At 43.9% G+C, this 18449-nt stretch overlaps 1 protein-coding gene across 5 annotated transcripts in view; it reads left to right on the plus strand.

Moving 5' to 3' along the window:
- Positions 1–15444: 15444 nt before the first annotated feature.
- The window catches only part of LOC119308380, a 10822-nt gene continuing 7817 nt past the window's right edge, over positions 15445–18449 (plus strand). The window contains exon 1 of one of the 5 annotated variants that reach the window (XM_037584508.1): positions 15445–15592. In XM_037584508.1, the coding sequence (XP_037440405.1) occupies positions 15542–15592 (51 nt within the window). In that variant the 5' untranslated portion in view covers positions 15445–15541. Of the gene's footprint in view, positions 15593–16193; positions 16352–17040; positions 17058–18449 lie in introns of those variants that run through there. The other 4 variants (XM_037584507.1, XM_037584506.1, XM_037584510.1 and 1 more) reach the window with 4 other exon arrangements.

Below are 18449 nucleotides of genomic sequence, written 5' to 3' on the forward strand. Positions count from 1 at the left end.
TGGAGGGATCAGGAATCCGGACGTAACTAGTCCTTAAGATAGAAGAAGGGTCGCCGCATTGTTCCTCTACCACAGCAACGTGGTGGGTAACCTGGGGAGAGTTAATCTTTCTCAGATCGGGTTTAAGCCCAATCTGATCATAGTCTGTAGTGACTCCCAGGGCGGCGATGCGATCCAAGAGCTCGTTTAAGGAAGAGAGCTCCATCGGATCTAACTGCTCGGCGAGTTCCGAGTTGACGTGAAGATTGCTTTCGATGACCCGAGAAGTCATCGTCGACGCGGCGGCCGAACAGGCGGTCATAAGGAAACCGCCTATCCGGAGAGTTTGGCCGATAGCCAAAGCTCTTTTAGCCACAGTGCCGTCTTTAAAGACGGGACGGGGCATCCTTCCTGATGGCGACGGCACAGAGGAACTCTCAATGAAAGCACCAATGTCGGTGTCAAAACCGGCGGATCTCGGGTAGGGGGTCCCGAACTATGCGTCTAGGCGGATGGTAACAGGAGACAAGGGACACGATGTTTTTACCCAGGTTCGGGCCCTCTCGATGGAGGTAAAACCCTACCTGCTTGATTGATATTGATGATATGGGTAGTACAAGAGTAGATCTAGCACGAGATCAGAGAGGCTAAACCCTAGAAGCTAGCCTATGGTATGATTGTTGTTCCTACGGACTAAAACCCTCCGGTTTATATAGGCACCAAAGAGGGTTAGGGTTACACAGAGTCGGTTACAATGGTAGGATATCTACATATCCGTATTGCCAAGCTTGCCTTCCACGCCAAGGAAAGTCCCATCCGGACACGGGACGAAGTCTTCAATCTTGTATCTTCACAGTCCAGGAGTTCGGCCGAAGATGATAGTTTGGCTATCCGGACACCCCCTAGTCCGGGACTCCCTCACCCCCCTTCTTCTTCTTCTTCCTTGACCTTCTCCCTAGATGGGAGAAGGGTTTCCCCTCTGGTCCTTGGCTCCCATGGCTTGGGAGGGGCGAGAGCCCCTCCGAGATTGGACTATCTCTCTGTTTCTGCGTTCTCGGATTTTGCCCCTTCACCGTTTCTTTTATATACGGAGATCCGTAACTCCAATTGGGGTGAATCTTTCACCCAGATTTTCTCATAAAATTAGCTTTCTTGCGGCAAAAGAAGAGCGTCAACCGCCTTACGGGTTGCCCAGGAGAGTGCCAGGCATGCCCGGGGGGGAGGGCGCGCCCCCTATCTCTTGGCCACCTCGGGCACCGTTTCGCGTTGATTCTTCCTCCGGAAAATACCAAATATTCCAAAATAATTCTCTGTCTGTTTTTATCCCGTTTGGATTCCGTTTGATATTGGGTTTCTGTGAAACATAAAACATGCAACAGACAGGAACTGACACTGGGCACTGGATCAATATGTTAGTCCCAAAAATAGTATAAAAAGTTGCCAAAAGTATATGAAAGTTGAAGAATATTGGCATGGAACAATAAAAAATTATAGATACGGCGGAGACGTATCAGCACCCCCAAGCTTAATTCCTGCTCGTCCTCGAGTAGGTAAATGACAAAAAGATAATTTTTGATGTGGAATGCTACCTAGCATAATCTTGATCATGTAATATAATCATGGCATGAATATTAAGACACGAGTGATTCAAAGCAATAGTCTATCATTTCATATAAAAACAATAATACTTCGAGCGTACTAATAAATCAATCATGTCTTTTCAAAACAACAAGGCCAAAGCAAGCTTATCCCTACAAAATGATATAGTTTGGTCATGCTTCATTTTCGTCACACAAAATGCTCCCATCATGCACAACCCCGATGACAAGCCGAGCAATTGGTTCATACTTTTTAACGCGCTTCAGCTTTTTCAACCCTCACGCAATATATGAGCTCAAGCCATGGATATAGCACTATAGGTGGAATAGAATATGATGGTGGGGTTTATGTGGAGAAGACAAAAAGGGAGAAAGTCTCACATCAACGCGGCTAATCAACGGGCTATGGAGATGCCCATCAATTGATGTCAATGTGAGGAGTAGGGATCGCCATGCAACGGATGCACTAAGAGCTATAAGTGTATGAAAGCTCAACAAAAAAACTAATGGGTGTGCATCCAACTTGCTTGCTCATGAAGACCTAGGGCATTTGAGGAAGCCCATCGTTTGAATATACAAGCCAAGTTCTATAATGAAAATTCCCACTAGTATATGAAAGTGATAACATAGGAGACTCTCTATATGAAGAACATGGTGCTACTCTGAAGCACAAGTGTGGTAAAAGGATAGTAACATTGCCCCTTTTCTTTTCTTTTTTTCTTTTTTTTCTTTTTTCTTTTTTTTGGGTGGGCTTCTTTGGCCCCCTTTTTTATTTAGGCTTCTTTGGCCTTTCCTTTTTTTCTTTTTTCTTTTTTTTTCATGGGGCAATGCTCTATAATAATGATCATCACACTTTTATTTACTTACAACTCAATATTACAACTCGATACTAGAACAAAGATATGACTCTATATGAATGCCTCCGGCGGTGTACCGGGATGTGCAATGATCTAGCGTAGCAATGACATAAAAAACGGACAAGCCATGAAAACATCATGCTAGCTATCTTACGATCATGCAAGGCAATATGACAATGCTCAAGTCATGTATATGATGATGATGGAAGTTGCATGGCACTATATCTCGGAATGGCTATGGAAATGCCATAATAGGTAGGTATGGTGGCTGTTTTGAGGAAGATATAAGGAGGCTTATGTGTGATAGAGCGTATTGTATCACGGGGTTTGGATGCACCGGCGAAGTTTGCACCAACTCTCAAGGTGAGAAAGGGCAATGCACGGTACCGAAGAGGCTAGCAATGATGGAAAGGTAAAAGTGTGTATAATCCATGGACTCACATTAGTCATAAAGAACTCATATACTTATTGCAAAAGTGTATTAGCCCTCGAAGCAAAGTACTACTACGCATGCCCCTAGGGGATAGATTGGTAGGAAAAGACCATCGCTCGTCCCCGACCGCCACTCATAAGGAAGACAATCAAAGAAACACCACATGCTTCAAATTTGTCACACAACGGTTACCATACGTGCATGCTACGGGACTTGCAAACCTCAACACAAATTTCTCTACAATACACAACCACCTACTAGCATGACTCTAATATCACCATCTTTATATCACAAAACTATTGCAAGGAATCAAACATATCATATTCAACGATCTACAAGTTTATGTAGGATTTTATGACTAACCATGTGAATGACCAATTCCTGTCATCTCTCTAAATAGATATAAGTGAAGCAAGAGAGTTTAATTATTTCTACAAAAGATATGCCCAAACTCTAACAAATATAGGTGAAGCAAAATAGCATTCTACAAATGGCGCTTTTCTATGTGAAGAGAAACAGGCAATCCAAACTTCAAATGATATAAGTGAAGCACATGAAGCATTCTATAAAGCCATACTCAAAAGATTTAAGTGAAGTTCAATGAGCATTCTATAAATCAACCAAGGACTATCTCATACCAGCATGGTGCATAAAAGAAAAGTGAAAACTAAATACAAAAGACGCTCCAAGACCTGCACATATCGCATGAACGAAACGAATCCGAAAACATACCGATACTTGTTGAAGAAAGAGGGGATGACTTCCGGGGCATCCCTAAGCTTAGACGCTTAAGTCTCCTTGAATATTTACTTGGGGTGCCTCCGGCATCCCCAAGCTTGAGCTCTTGCCTCTCTTCCTTTTCCTCATATCGAAACCTCATCGATTAGACACTTCATCCACACAAAACTTCAACAGAAAACTCGGTAAGATCTGTTAGTATAATAAAGCAAATCACCACTCTAAGTACTGTTGCAAACCAATTCATATTTTGTTTTCGCAATGTGTCTACTATAATATAACTTTTCCATGGCTTAATCCACTAATATAAATTGATAGATTCATCAAAACAAGCAAACTATGCATCAAAAAACAGAATCTGTCAAAAACAGAACAGTCTGTAGCAATCTGAACATTCACCATACTTCTGATACCCCAACAATTCTACCAAAATTAGGAAAAATAAACAATTTGTACAGCAAGACAGTGCAAAAGGAATCAGAACCATTTGACGTTCCAGTTAAAAATGTAAAATCGCGCACTACAGCCAAAGTTTCTGTCTTGCACCGTACAAGCCAACAAGCATCGTAAACATCCTAAAGGCAAACCTTGGCACATTATTTTTATAATACAATGGAATTGTACAAGGGGATATTTTTTTGAAAAGTTTCTGTAATTAAGATTCACAAAGTTTCCGTGAGCATGAACAAAGTTCAAGGCTAGCTCCCACTTCAACAATGCTTGTCTTTCTCACTTTCACTTTCCTTTTTGAAAAGTTTTCGGTTCCCCTCTTTATTTTTTTGTTTTTAAACTATATGAAAGCACACAACAGATATAAATGACTCTCTAAAACTTCCGGGTTGTCTTCCTGGCAGCGCTTTCTTTAAAGCCATTATGCTAGGCATATAGTGCTCAAGTAATGAATCCACCCGTATCCCAAGTTGCAATTTAGTAGTGAGCACAGAGTAACATATATCATGTAATGACGAAGTCTAACTCTCTTCCTATGCATCGGCATGTCATAAAAGAACAATTCATGCACACCAAGTAAAGGCCAATGCATAGTATAAGCAGTTTCTTGCAATTTCATCGTATGGGAAACATAGAGAGGTGGAGATATAGTTCCTCTCTCATAATAATTGCAAGTAGGAGCAGCAAGCACATGCATATAATATATATCAAAATCATCATGTGCAACGGTAAAAGGCAACCCATCAATATAATCCTTAATAAGCACAAACTTCTCCGATATAGTGTAGTTTGGAGAATTCAAAAAGATAATAGGACTATCATGCGTGGGTGCAATAGCAACAATTTCATGTTTAACATAAGGAACTATAGCAAGTTCATCTCCATAAGCATAATTCATATTGGCATCTTGGCCACAAGCATAGCAAGCATCATCAAAAAGGGATATTTCAAGAGAATCAACGGGATCATAGCAATCATCATAGCAATCATCCTTCGGTAAGCACGAAGGGGAATTAAACAATGTATGAGTTGAAGAGTTACTCTCATTAGAAGGTGGGCACGGGTGATCAATCCGCTCTTCCTCCTTTTGTTCTTCGCTCTCCTCATCATCATTTTCATCCAATGAGCTCACAGTTTCATCAATTTCTTCTTCCATAGCTTCTTGCAAAATATTAGTCTCTTCTTGGACAGCGGAAACTTTCTCAATAAATGCATTAATATTGTAATTGTATTCATAATTTTCATAGCAATATCTAAGTATAGCAAGATTTTCTGGTCTATAAACTGAATCATCAAAATCGTCAAATGCTTTAAACATAGATTCAATCTCATAAGCACCCATAAAAGAAACAAATTCTTCTATTTGTTCCACATTGTAGTAATCATATATACCTTTAGCATAAGAAGCTAAGGTTTTATTATCATTGAATTTGCATGAAAAGGGAAGGTGTGGAGCCTTCATCCTAGAGCAACAAGTATAATCACGTATCAAGCATAGTTGACAAGCATACCAATGCAACATAGAAATTTGATCACATAATAGTTTCCCTTTTTGTGTCAAGCGATAATCCCTAAAGTATTCACGTTGATCCAACGTGTCTCCCATAACAAAGTTGAATGGGGTTTTCTCAAGATTGTTAAAGTAGTACATAATTTCTTTCACATAACGAGCATCGAGGGTTTTAGGAGGTTCCCCATCTCCATGAGTAGCATCTACACCTAATTTTTTTGGTATTTCGTGTTCCATATCCATAACTAAAGATAGAGAACAACTTAGAACAACAAATAAAAATTACTTAGTGATAAAGCAAACAAGCACACATGAGAATATTCACCCCACGCTATGACACCCCGGCAACGGCGCCAGAAAAAGGTCTTGATAACCCGCAAGTATACGGAATAATTGTAGCCTCTTTCGATAAGTAAGAGTGTCGAACCCAACGACGAGCTAAAGGTAGAACAGATACTCTCTCAAGTCCTATCGGCCACTGATACGACTCTACGCACGCTTGACGTTCGCTTTACCTAGAACAAGTATGAAACTAGAAGTACTTTGTAGGTGTTGCTGGATAGGTTTGCAAGAATATAAAGAACACGTAAATACAAACTAGGAGTTGTTTATTTAAAGAAGCAATAAAGTAAATATAGCGAGTGTGGAAAAGTGGTGGTAGGAGTTGTGAAATTTTCCCTAAGCAATTGACTACTTTACTAGACAGAAGAAATTTCCACCGGAGATCAAAATAGTGAACATGATCTATGTCACTCATATCCCAAAAGGGGAGCGCAAACGCGCACTCTAAGATGTCTATGCCTTCAAGCCGTCGCCCCCAAATTCAACCCATGGTCGGCCTGACCGATCACCTTTGATCGCAGGGATCATCCGACTAGTATCCGTCACGGGGGTTCGGCTGCCTTAGTGCTCGACCCAATAATCAACGGATACCACCTCACTCGAGTCCTTATGGACGGCGGCAACAGTTGATACGTCCATTTTGCATCATGCTTTTATATCAATATTTATTGCATTATGGGCTGTTATTACACATTATATCTCAATAATTATGGCTATTCTCTCTTATTTTACAAGGTTTACCATGAAGAGGGGGAATGTCGGCAGCTGGAATTCTGGCTGGAAAAGGAGCAAATATTGGAAACCTATTCTGCCCAGCTCCAAAAATCCTGAAACCCACGGAAGTCATTTTTGGAATTAATAAGAATTATTGAGCGAAGAAAACACCAGAGGGGGCCCACACCTTGGCTAGGAGGGTGGGGGGCGCGCCCACCCCTACTGGGCGCGCCCCCTGTCTCCTGGGCCCCCTGGTGGCCCTCCGGTGCCCATCTTCTGCTATATGAAGGCTTTTACCCTGGAAAAAAATCATAAGCAAGCTTACGGGACGAAACTCCGCCGCCACGAGGCGGAACCTTGGCGGAACCAATCTAGGGCTCAGGCGGAGCTGTTCTACCGGGGAAACTTCCCTCCGGGAGGGGGAAATCATCACCATCATCATCACCAACGATCCTCTCATCGGGAGGGGGTCAATCTCCATCAACACCTTCACCAACACCATCTCCTCTCAAAACCCTAGTTCATCTCTTGTATCCAATCTTGTATCAAAACCACAAATTGGTACCTGTGGGTTGCTAGTAGTGTTGATTACTCCTTGTAGTTGATGCTAATTGGTTTACTTGGTGGAAGATCATATGTTCAGATCCTTAATGCATATTAATACTCCTCTGATTATGAACATGAATATGCTTTGTGAGTAGTTATGTTTGTTCCTAAGGACATGGGTGAAGTCTTGCTATTAGTAGTCATGTGAATTTGGTATTCGTTTGATATTTTGATGAGATGTATGTTGTCTCTCCTCTAGTGGTGTTATGTGAACGTCGACTACATGACACATCACCATTATTTGGGCCTAGAGGAAGGCATTGGGAAGTAATAAGTAGATGATGGGTTGCTAGAGTGACAGAAGCTTAAACCCTAGTTTATGTGTTGCTTCGTAAGGGGCTGATTTGGATCCATATGTCTAATGCTGTGGTTAGGTTTACCTTAATACTTCTTTTGTAGTTGCGGATTCTTCCAATAGGGGTTAATCATAAGTGGGATGCTTGTCCAAGTAAGGGCAGTACCCAAGCACCGGTCCACCCACATATCAAATTATGAAAGTACCGAACGCGAATCATATGAAGGTGATGGAAACTAGCTTGATGATAATTCCCATGTGTCCTCGGGAGCGCTTTTCTCATTATAAGAAATTGTCCAGGCTTGTCCTTTGCTACAAAAAGGATTGGGCCACCTTGCTACACTTTATTTACTTTCATTGCTTGTTACCCGCTACAAATTATCTTATCACAAAACTATTTCTTACCTACAATTTCAGTGCTTGCAGAGAAGACCTTACTGAAAACCGCTTGTCATTTCCTTCTGCTCCTCGTTGGGTTCGACACTCTTACTTATCGAAAGGACTACGATAGATCCCCTATACTTGTGGGTCATCAGCAGTCTCAATCTTATATATCAGGACACTGTCCGCAAGATGGGGATAGACCCGCCAAGAATCAAGCCAAGCAACACTACCTTTAAAGGAGTTATACCGGGCGTAGAAACCCGCTCCATGGGCTCTTTAACATTGGAGGTTGTATTCGGCTCTTCCGATAACTTTCGAAGTGAAGAACTAACCTTCAACATAGCTCCATTCCGAAGTGGCTATCATGCACTACTCGGAAGAATGACCCTCGCCCGTTTTAATGCAGTCCCGCATTACGCTTATCTAAAACTCAAAATGCCTGGACCACGTGGCGTCATTACGGTCAGCGGAAATACGGAGCGCTCTCTTCATATAGAAGAATACACGGCGGCTCTAGCAGTCGAAGCACAAAATGGCCTATTCAAGCCAAGCATCTCATCGGTCGTTAAGACCGCAGACACAGCTAAACGTCTTCGGCGCACAACTCAGCGCGGCAGCTCAGATAAACCCGAGATCGATTAGCAGCTAGGCCCCCATCGACCGTCCCATAAGGAGATACACTCAAAATTCCTTGGGCGGCGTCGGGGGCACTCTACACACAAGAAAGTCCGTAGTTCGGCTTGACCCTATTCGGACTCCAGAAGTTATCTTTCACAATTCATTAAAACGAACCAGCTTTACTTACGGCCACACTAGATTTTTTTACCTAGTTTTCCCACTTTTACAGATGGCCATCACACTATACCCTTCAAGGACACTTTAAAACGGAGAAAACGACGCAGACGTGCAGCAGGGCCCCGCACTAAGGTTTCTTTTTTAGATTAAGACCCTATGTAAACCTTTTTATCTCTTTTTGTTTTATACTTTCCTGGCATGTAAAATGCCCAAGAAAGATATTGGCATTACCTGTAAATATACGGCTCGCCATACTAAAGTTGATGTTATAGAAGCAGCTTGGTCCGTATTGTGTTTTGAGATTTATGCTCTCACCACCTGCGTTCTTTCCCCACGTCAGATTGCCATACGTGCCTTGATACCAGGGTCTATCACCAGGGGTTTTATTCAGCATGGTGTATATTGAAAAGTCCGAACACCTATAGGGAGTGTTCGGCGTCGCGAGTTTGGCCTTATATGCATCAGCTCCGAATCATGTCTTTGGTCAATAGTTAGGTTGCCCGGCTCCTCTGCTTACTACCTTACGTTCCGCTATATCGGCTAGGGTAGTAAAGGGAGAACTACTACGATTGTGTCCTGGTTCATCCGGATGAACACCTCAGTAGAGAAAGCCGAAAACTGACTGTCATGATGCGGCGAGAGCTGGTCAACCACCCAATGACTAAGCGGAATCTTCGCGATTCCTTTCGCATTAACGAAGAACCATTTTTTCGGTCACATATGTAAACGCACCATATTCGGATAAACGCGAACATACTAGGGGCTATATCGTAGGCGCACCATCAAACTCCTATGGCTAAGTGAAAGTGTTAAAGCCCTATGGTCCGATTGCCTGGTTCGCCGCATTGACACCTCCTTAAACAGACCAAGACGTTGGGTCAAGTGTGATCAAGTGCTTTTCCAAACACCCCCGCGTTATACGCGAGGGGGCTGAAGTCGACGACTGGAAAATTTTCAGATTATATAAAAATGGCCGCACAGGAGGCACCAAAACTTTTCGGCCAAAAGTATAAAAACATAGCCTTAAAACATATCATAACATTGTTTTTACAACTTCAGTACACTTCACTCGAACATAATATCTTTCGAGCAGTGACCCTCTATCAAGCGGGCACCTTCTAGGACATCTTCAAAGTAATGTTCTGGCATGTTAGGGTCCTTGCCTTCGGGTGGACTCTGCGCTGCAATATCAGTGCCCTTCATCTTCACCCAATACGTCTTGACACGGGCAAGGGCCATCCGTGCACCTTCTATGCATGTTGACCGCTTAACATCATCGATACGCGGTGCCGCATTAACAAGTTACCACACCAAACCGAAATAACTATTCGGAATTGGCTCGGTCGGCCACAGCCGGGCTATAACGTCCTTCATGGCAGTTTGAGACATCTTCTGGAGCTCGGCCCACTGTGCCATCTGTTTGTTCAACAGTGGACGCTTTGGCGTGTCAAACTACGACCAGAATAGCTTTTCCGTCGACTGTCCTTGTTGCACGTGGAAAAACTGATTCACATCGCTAACACTCTTCGGCAGGTCAAAAAGGCGTCTGGAGAACTCCACTGTTGATTAAGCGGGGCATACTTTGGATCGCCAAACTTAGTTTGCAATAAAAAGGGCTTACCAGCCGCGATCTCCCCAGCTTGTCGGATCTCCTCCCGAGCTGCTCTAGACTCAGACCGGGCTTCCTTCGCCTCTTGTAAGGCCTTGTCAAGATCAGACACTTTGGCTTTGTTATCTTTCTCAAGAACTTGGCATCGGCTAGTGGCATCCTTCAGCTCAAGTGCCATAGTAGATATTCTCTCCTTGCACTGATGTCGAGCAGTCTGCTCGGCCTTTAATTCGGCGGCTACCTTTTCGGCAGCCGCATTACTCATCCTGGCTTGCTCCTTGGCCCGGGCAAGATCAGCCCGAAGGGTCTCAACCGCGGCGGCACTATATGTAGTTATGCATATACAAATTCTCAGTGTCATGCTCATTTCATAATGCTAGCATGTACTGAGTGCCCCAAAGACATACCCTGCGCCTCGTCGAGCCGCCTGTTAATAAGCATGATGTCATCATCCACTACATCAACTTTCTGCTTCAGATGTGCTACCTCTGTAGCTTGGGCAGTGGCCACGGATGTAAGAGCCTGTGTTTTAATTAGTCAGATCATTTTCTGGGCATATATTTTTTTGATCCTCTGATCGCCTCCCTTTGGATGTCAACCAGAGTCTCAGGGGCTATTATCTATACACAGGTGCAATTTGCATTTATAACATAAATGAAATTACACTGCGTACCTCGAAACCTCTTAGTAGGCTCGTAAAGGCTTCATTCAATCCGCTTTTCACGGGCCGAACTCTTTCAACCACCGTACCCACCAAGGTACGATGTTCCTCTGAGACGGATGCATGTTGCAATATGTCCATCAGTGTATCCGGTGCCTCCGGATCCGGAACAAGTGGCGTCGTCCCTCGGACTTTGATAGTCCGGGGCTTTTGTTGCTGGTCCCCGTGAGGGTCGCACACCCTGGACCCTGGGCGGCCGAAGCATTACCTTCGGGCCCGGTACTGCCCCTCGCGCCACTCGTTGATCGGGAAAGATCCTCTGGGATGACGCCTCGGCGCCGTCTGCCTTATCAGGCAGGGAAGTCTGTGGAGGCGTCTCACTCTCCATCATCTCTGGAAGAAGATCCATCGAAGAGGAGGACTATTGAGGAAGGCTGCGTACCGGACTGCAAACATATATTTTAAATGTTACCCTCACGGCCACGAAAGAACGAGATATGTCTAAAACACCTTGGTTCACTTACGATTCGGCCAAGGGCCTATCTTTGCGGAGTGACTGCATGTCAGCGTCACCCCCTGACTGGGATACCTTCCCCCGCTTAGAAGCTTCTCTCTTCAAATCTTCGGAGGTGGTCCTCTTCTTCCCATGAGGAGAAGGGATGTCAGCTTACCCTTCCCTTCCACCTTCGGAAGTGGAAGTTCCAATCCCCCCGGACAAATTGCCTGGCACGCCTCCAGAATGGAGGCCACCTTGAGCCTCTTTGCTCTCCTCCTTATGTTCCCCCGCCGACACTTGATATGGTGCCGAAGCCAGCATCCTTGTTAACACCGGATCGACAGAGTCTTCGGGAAGTGGAGCCGAACACCCAATTCTCTCCGCCTTCTTTATCCAACCCTGGCCGAGTAGAGTTTTATCAGTACAACATTATGAGGAATTTGACTAAATTGTGTTTGGGAGTTAAGTGCTTACCGGGGTATCTGGATGATTGCAGTCAAGATCGATGTCTTCTGTAGTATTTGGCCACTGTTTTCGTGCGCCGAAGAATAAATTCCCACATCCCTCTGAGCATTTGTGCCAGAGAAGTGCTGAAGGGTCCGTGGCCTTCCGGATTGAACTCCCACATGCGGAGAGGACGTCGCTGACACGATAGGATCCGGCAGACTAACATTACTTGGATTATATTGATAAGACATGTGTCCTTTTTAATGAGGCTCCGAATGCGACTTTGCAACGTCTGCACTTCGTCAATAGAACCCCAGTCCAGCCCCTTATTAACCCATGATGCAAGCTATAACGGAGGGCCAGATCGAAACGCAGGTGTAGCTGCCCACTTTCTACCATGGGGTTAGGTAATGTAAAACCACTCCCGTTGCCATAGGTCAGAAGATTCTGCGAAGGATCCCTTTGGCTAGGGAGAAGTGGTGAGCTTGCTTATTGAAGCACCTCCGCACTCCGCTTGTTTCCCATCTATCACCTTCGGCTTCACGTTAAAGGTCTTAAGCCATAAGCTGAAGTGTGGGGAAATACGGAGGAAGGCCTTGCACGTGATGATGAATGCCGAGATGTGGAGGAAGGAGTCTGGAGCTAGATCATGGAAATCTAGTCCGTAATAAAACATGAGCCCTCGAACGAAGGGATGAAGAGAAAACCCAAGCCCTCGGAGGAAGTGAGAGATAAACACAACCCTCTCATTGGATCTGGGAGAAGGAATAACCTACCCTTGAGCAGGAAGCATGTGGAGGATTTCCGCAGTCAAGTATCTTGCCTCTCTGAGCTTCGAGATATCCTCCTCTGTGACAGAAGAGGCCATCCATCGGCCTTGAAGGCTGGGTCCGGACATGGCTGGAATCTCGAAGCAACTGGATTGACCTTTGGGTGTTGGAACTTGCGGTGGGAGGTGGAGGAAAGGATTAGCGTTGAAGGAAAAGGACAGGTCTTAGCCCCTTTATAAAGGCGACGAATATCAAACGTCCCCTCGGAATCATGCCTATTCCCAAGGAATCATGCCAACGAAACGGTTGGGTTACCCACGCCCGTGTTGATGAAAATCCCGCAATCAGGGGACACGATCTTTGCTTTGACAAGACATGCCAATAAAACCAAACCTCGAAATACGGAGCGGCAGACTAAAAAACGGTTCAAATAATAAACGGGCGGTGACGTGATGTGACGTTGTAAAAAGTTGTCAGCGGATTGGACTCGTGAAAATATTGTACTCTCTACGGTTGTGTGTGGGATTTGTTTTGCAGAGCCGGACATGATTCTTGTGTTCGAAATCTACTTTGAAGTGTTCGGAGAAGGAACCCGCCTTGCAATGCCGAAGACAATCTGCACGCCGGACTCATCGTCATTGAAGCCTAGTTCAGGGGCTATTGAGGGAGTCATGTATTAAAGGGTCCTCAGACAACCGGACTATATACATGAGCTAGACTGTTGGACTATGAAGATACAAGACAGAAGACTTCTTCCCGTGTCCGGATGGGACTCTCATTTGCGTGGATGGCAAGCTTGGTGATTCGGATATGTAGATTCCTTTCTCTCTAACCGACTTTGTGTAACCCTAGCCCCCCTCCGGTGTCTATATAAACCAGAAGGTTTAGTCCGTAGGACAACAATCATAATCATAAGCTAGACTTCTAGGGTTTAGCCATTACGATCTCGTGGTAGATCAACTCTTTTAATACTCATATTCATCAAGATCAATCAAGCAGGAAGTAGGGTATTACCTCCATAGAGAGGGCCCGAACCTGGGTAAACATTGTGTTCCCCGCCTCCTGTTACCATTAGCCTTAGACGCATAGTTCGGGACCCCCTACCCGAGATCCGTCGGTTTTGACACCGACAGCGGGCACGACGAGCGGCGATGATGGCAACGAAAGGACAGTCGGCGACACCGATTCGACGACACCAAACAGAAGCAGATCCCAAAAAAGATCAAAAGTGTATTACAAAACAATAAAAGTACAAGGACTAAAGTGAAAAAAGGAAAAACCAGAAAGGAAAGCCGGAAACCGGAAATCACGGGAGTGCCCCACAGCGCGTCAAGTGTCGCGCGGAGCGCCCCGGAAAAGTCTCATCAGCGCTCCGCGCGTGACACTTGTCGCGCGGGGAGCGCTCTTCGACTAATCGTTGCTGGGAGCGCTCCTCAACTAGTGATTTCGAATAGGAGCTTCCCAAGTTGCGGTCGCCGAAGGCGTCTAATAGGGGAGCAACTAATTAACGAGCGCTCCTTCGGGAGCCTCGCAACGATCAGCGCCACTTGGCGCGCTCTCAGCCATTCGCCACGTGCCCTGCTCTGGGCGCTCCCTTCGGATTTTGTTTTTTTATTTTTTCGCACGCGTTTTCGGCTTTTAAATGGTTTTTTTTTCGGTTTTTTGGACGTTTTGGTTTTCCACCGGTCTTCCCTAGCTTTTCGACCAATTTTTTTTTGAAAAAAACTTTTTTTTTGCGCAAAAAACACATTTTTTCCGCGAGTCACGGTTTTGTTTTCGCGAGAGGCACGGTTGTGCTTTCGCGAGAGGCACGACCGTGCCTCTTGGAAACGGAAAAAAACGTGTTTTCTGTTTTTTTCCTTTCGCGAGAGGCACGGTTTTGCTTCCGCGAGAGGCACGGTTGTGCTTTCGCGAGAGTCACGGCCGTGCCTCCTCGGAAATGAAAAAAAACATGTTTTCTATTTTTTTTCTTCCGCGAGAGGCACGATTTTGCTTCCGCGAGAGGCACGGTTGTGCTTTCGTGAGAGGCACGGGCGTGCCTCTTTCGGAAAGGAAAAAAACATGCTTTCTATTTTTTTCTTTCGCAAGAGGCACGGTTTTGCTTCCACGAGAGGCATGGTTGTGCTTTCGCGAGAGGCATGGGCGTGCCTCTTTCGGAAAGAAAAAAAAATGTGTTTTCTATTTTTTTTCTTTCGCTAGAGGCACGGTTTTGCTTCCGCGAGAGGCACGGTTGTGATTTCGTCAGAGGCACGGGCGTGCCTCTTTCGGAAAGGGAAAAAACCCGTGTCCCCGGTTCGATATTTTCATCGGTTTTTTTTGTCCGGTTTTTTCGTGAGAAAAAAGTTCGTCAAAACCTATCAACATGTGATCTAGTTTTAAAAATCTCGACGCGAGGAATCCAACAGCGAAAGCGGTTCGAGATTTGGACGCACGGTTTAAGAGGTAAAACGTTTTAAATAAACGGATCTACAAAAAAAAAGGAAAACTTCCAGGTTGCGACAAGTGGCGCACATGCAGCGCGCCACTTGTCGCAACCTAGGAAAGTTGGAGTGATCTCCGGAGTACTCCTTAACTAGTGATTTCGGTGTAATAGGAGTCCTTTTAGAAAAAGAAAACATATCCAGCGGGCTGTGACATCCTGGGCAGCAGCCCATGGCCAAAATTTGGCCCGTGAAGCCACCGCAGCCCGCCTGGCGCTCTGAGTCGGTTTTGGCCGTCCGATTGAATTTACTGTCGGCATAGCTCTCGGCCGAAACAAAAGTGCTGTTGGCCGAAAACCTAGCTCAGAGACGGCGGCTCTTCTTCACGCGCGTCATCCAGAGACGGCGGCTCTTCTTCACGCGGCGTCGCGGCGACGATGCCCACGCACGGAGGCGGCTGTGCGGGATCTCGACGCGGTGTCACCATGGTGAGCCCTTCACCTCTTCTTTTTTGATTTTAACTTTTGGGCTCCAAAGTTTTTGGGATTCGATTTCTAGAGTTTTGCATTTGGGTTTTTTCTTTAATTTGCCAAATCACCTCCTTCTAATTGCTAATCCGGGGTAGTAACGTGCTAATCCTGTCATTAACTTGATGCGCAAGCTTGGCTTAACTATTCTAACCAAATTAAACATCATAATCATGCAATTAGCACCACACATAGCAAATTATACCTTAACTAAAACTACTTAACCCCTAATTCTGATGATTAACTTTAACAACTAGTAAGCTTGCACGTGTGTTGCACAATCTAACCGTAGCAAGAATTTTTCTCATTCACCTCTTTAATATACTTACAAAATAAGCTAATCTCCTCTTAAATCAGACCAATACTCCCGTGTTGAAAATAGAAAATTTCAGAACTTTCAGTGCAACGGGCAACTACTTAGGGTACATAGGACTTGTTACATATCTTCTCTAAATATAAAATGTATATCTTTATCAAAATCTTGTAAACTGTAATAATGTTCGTAGCAATCGGAGAATCCTTGCACAACAACTCGACGACAATCTTTTTTCTCTTCATTGACAGTGCCTTCACCACACTACACCGGCTCTAGTAGCCATTAAGGCGATGATAGATTCCATGGGACTGTTGTGCATGGTACCAAGCCAAGATGGTGACTCCAACCATCAAAGAGACCATCTGCTGCAAACAGAAGAATGGTTGAAGTTTCATGCCGTAGTGGTGAGAAAGAGTGTTAGTTGTTGCACAAAACAAGAAGGGTCCAGTGCTAAAATATTGAGCAAAACAATATGGGAATAGTACACTATCCTCACCAGTATGACAAGAACCTCATTGCACAGTTCTCTTGTGAATTACACACTGATGAATAGAATAAAGTTACACACATTCATATGAGAACCATATTGTTTGTTAATAGTAGTCAGTAAGCCTAAATACATATTTTTTTTTTCACATTCTCTACTGGTCTGAAAGTATGATTGGCTGAATACTCCTAGACCTTGGTTTGAAATATCTACAAAGGTAGTTTTAAGGAACCTTGTAATGATGTATGAACATATCAGATTGTCAAAAATAACTACAGTAGGCAGGCATGTTACTCGTATTGTTGGACTAAATTAATAATGTACAATCTATTTTCCTAGGCGGGATAGACAGAAAAAACTGTGAGATAAGCAGCCTCCACAAAGATCACAAAGACATAGACATCTGCAAATATATTGGGCCAGGAGAAAGATTAGGGACAGTAAAATATGTACATCAACGGAAAGGAAATCCAATTTCCTTGGTTGTATAGCTTTGCTCTAATCAAACGCTTTGTATTGCTGCTAATGAGTATTTTGGAACGAAGTGAATAAACGAAAAACTCCATTAATGTGCATCATCCAAAAAAATTAGACCTGAGTTTTTGTGAAGCCACTCCTAACAGGTCAGTTTGTATATTTGTATATTCTTCTACCCTTTGTTCCCTTGAGCTCTTCCTCCCTTATTCACTTCATTGCATCGAACATTGTTAGGTTTGCCCTTCACGAGATAATCTAGCACAACAACACATAAATAATATTATATTTTGCATCTTCTATGTGCTTATCTGTAAGCTCAACAATATATGTTTCTGACAACAATAGCAACAATTCATAACACTTATCCCTACCCAGCAACAGCAATACAAATTATTTTTCATAGTCAAGTACTCCCTCTGTCCGCAGTTACTTGTCGCTCAAACGGATGTATCTAGCACATCCATTTAAGCGACAAGTAATTCCGGATGGAGGGAGTATGTGTCGATATTTAACATATTTGATCAGAACAAACTTTCAAAAAAAATTGGGGGGAATTTGGGCGAACCGAAGTGAATTGCTTTCACTATATAATCAAGAGAAATGAGATATTTGGGTACCGGTAGCGCCACCAGGTAAAGTTGTCCTGAAATAGAATCCCAGAAAGCAATAAGCATAAATCCATCATGTATGTGGATCACATAATATTTTAGGAATCAGAATCACCTCATTAATTAAGAAACTGATGGTAGATTCATCTTCACTCCACATACCACACATCCATCTTACAGAACACACTGAGCTCCTCCATTCCGCTGCCGTTGTAGCCATTCATGGTGAAGCGCTGCCTAGTAGGATTTGAAGATTAATCCATGCTATTCTCCAGTATCATCGTAGAACCTATCTCAAGTATCAGCCTCTCCTTCCCAGTTACTCGTCGCTGGTGCTTATCCTCCTATGAATCATGATGACAACCCAATCATCCCAATCCGAAATAATCGTAAAACAAGCTGATAAATGCTATGATTTTCAAAAGTAGACAGCTATAACCTACTTTGATCACATGACTTCCAGCTTCAATGCTTCATATGCCTACACATGGGAAAGGTAAAATTCAGTCTAAATGTAACATACAAATCTGCTTGTAAAATATACATGATTGCTGTGAATGCCAACATGTTGATACATCCGTACAAATGTACAGTATGAAGGTGCCTTTATACTCCATCGCCCAGGCTCCTATTTTAATCAAACATGGCATGTTGTTTTCAGAGTTGGAGACAGCAATGTAGTTTCAACATGTCTAGTAAAGGCTGCACAAAATATTAGAGGATGTTCAATGGAGATTCATAGAGGGAAAATCAAAGACATATTAATTAGCATGAAAATTTATAAAAAGGGGTTGTTCAATAAAAACAGAACACCTTATCCATACTTATTCTGCCCTTCTGTGGCAAGAAAAAGCACAAGAAAGTTATCACTTGGAGAGCATGTGGTATACATGATCATCGGACAAAAAAGGGATACCATTGTAGCAATAC

Source organism: Triticum dicoccoides, chromosome 5B, assembly GCF_002162155.2.
Source record: "Triticum dicoccoides isolate Atlit2015 ecotype Zavitan chromosome 5B, WEW_v2.0, whole genome shotgun sequence".
NCBI classification, from domain to species: domain Eukaryota; kingdom Viridiplantae; phylum Streptophyta; class Magnoliopsida; order Poales; family Poaceae; genus Triticum; species Triticum dicoccoides.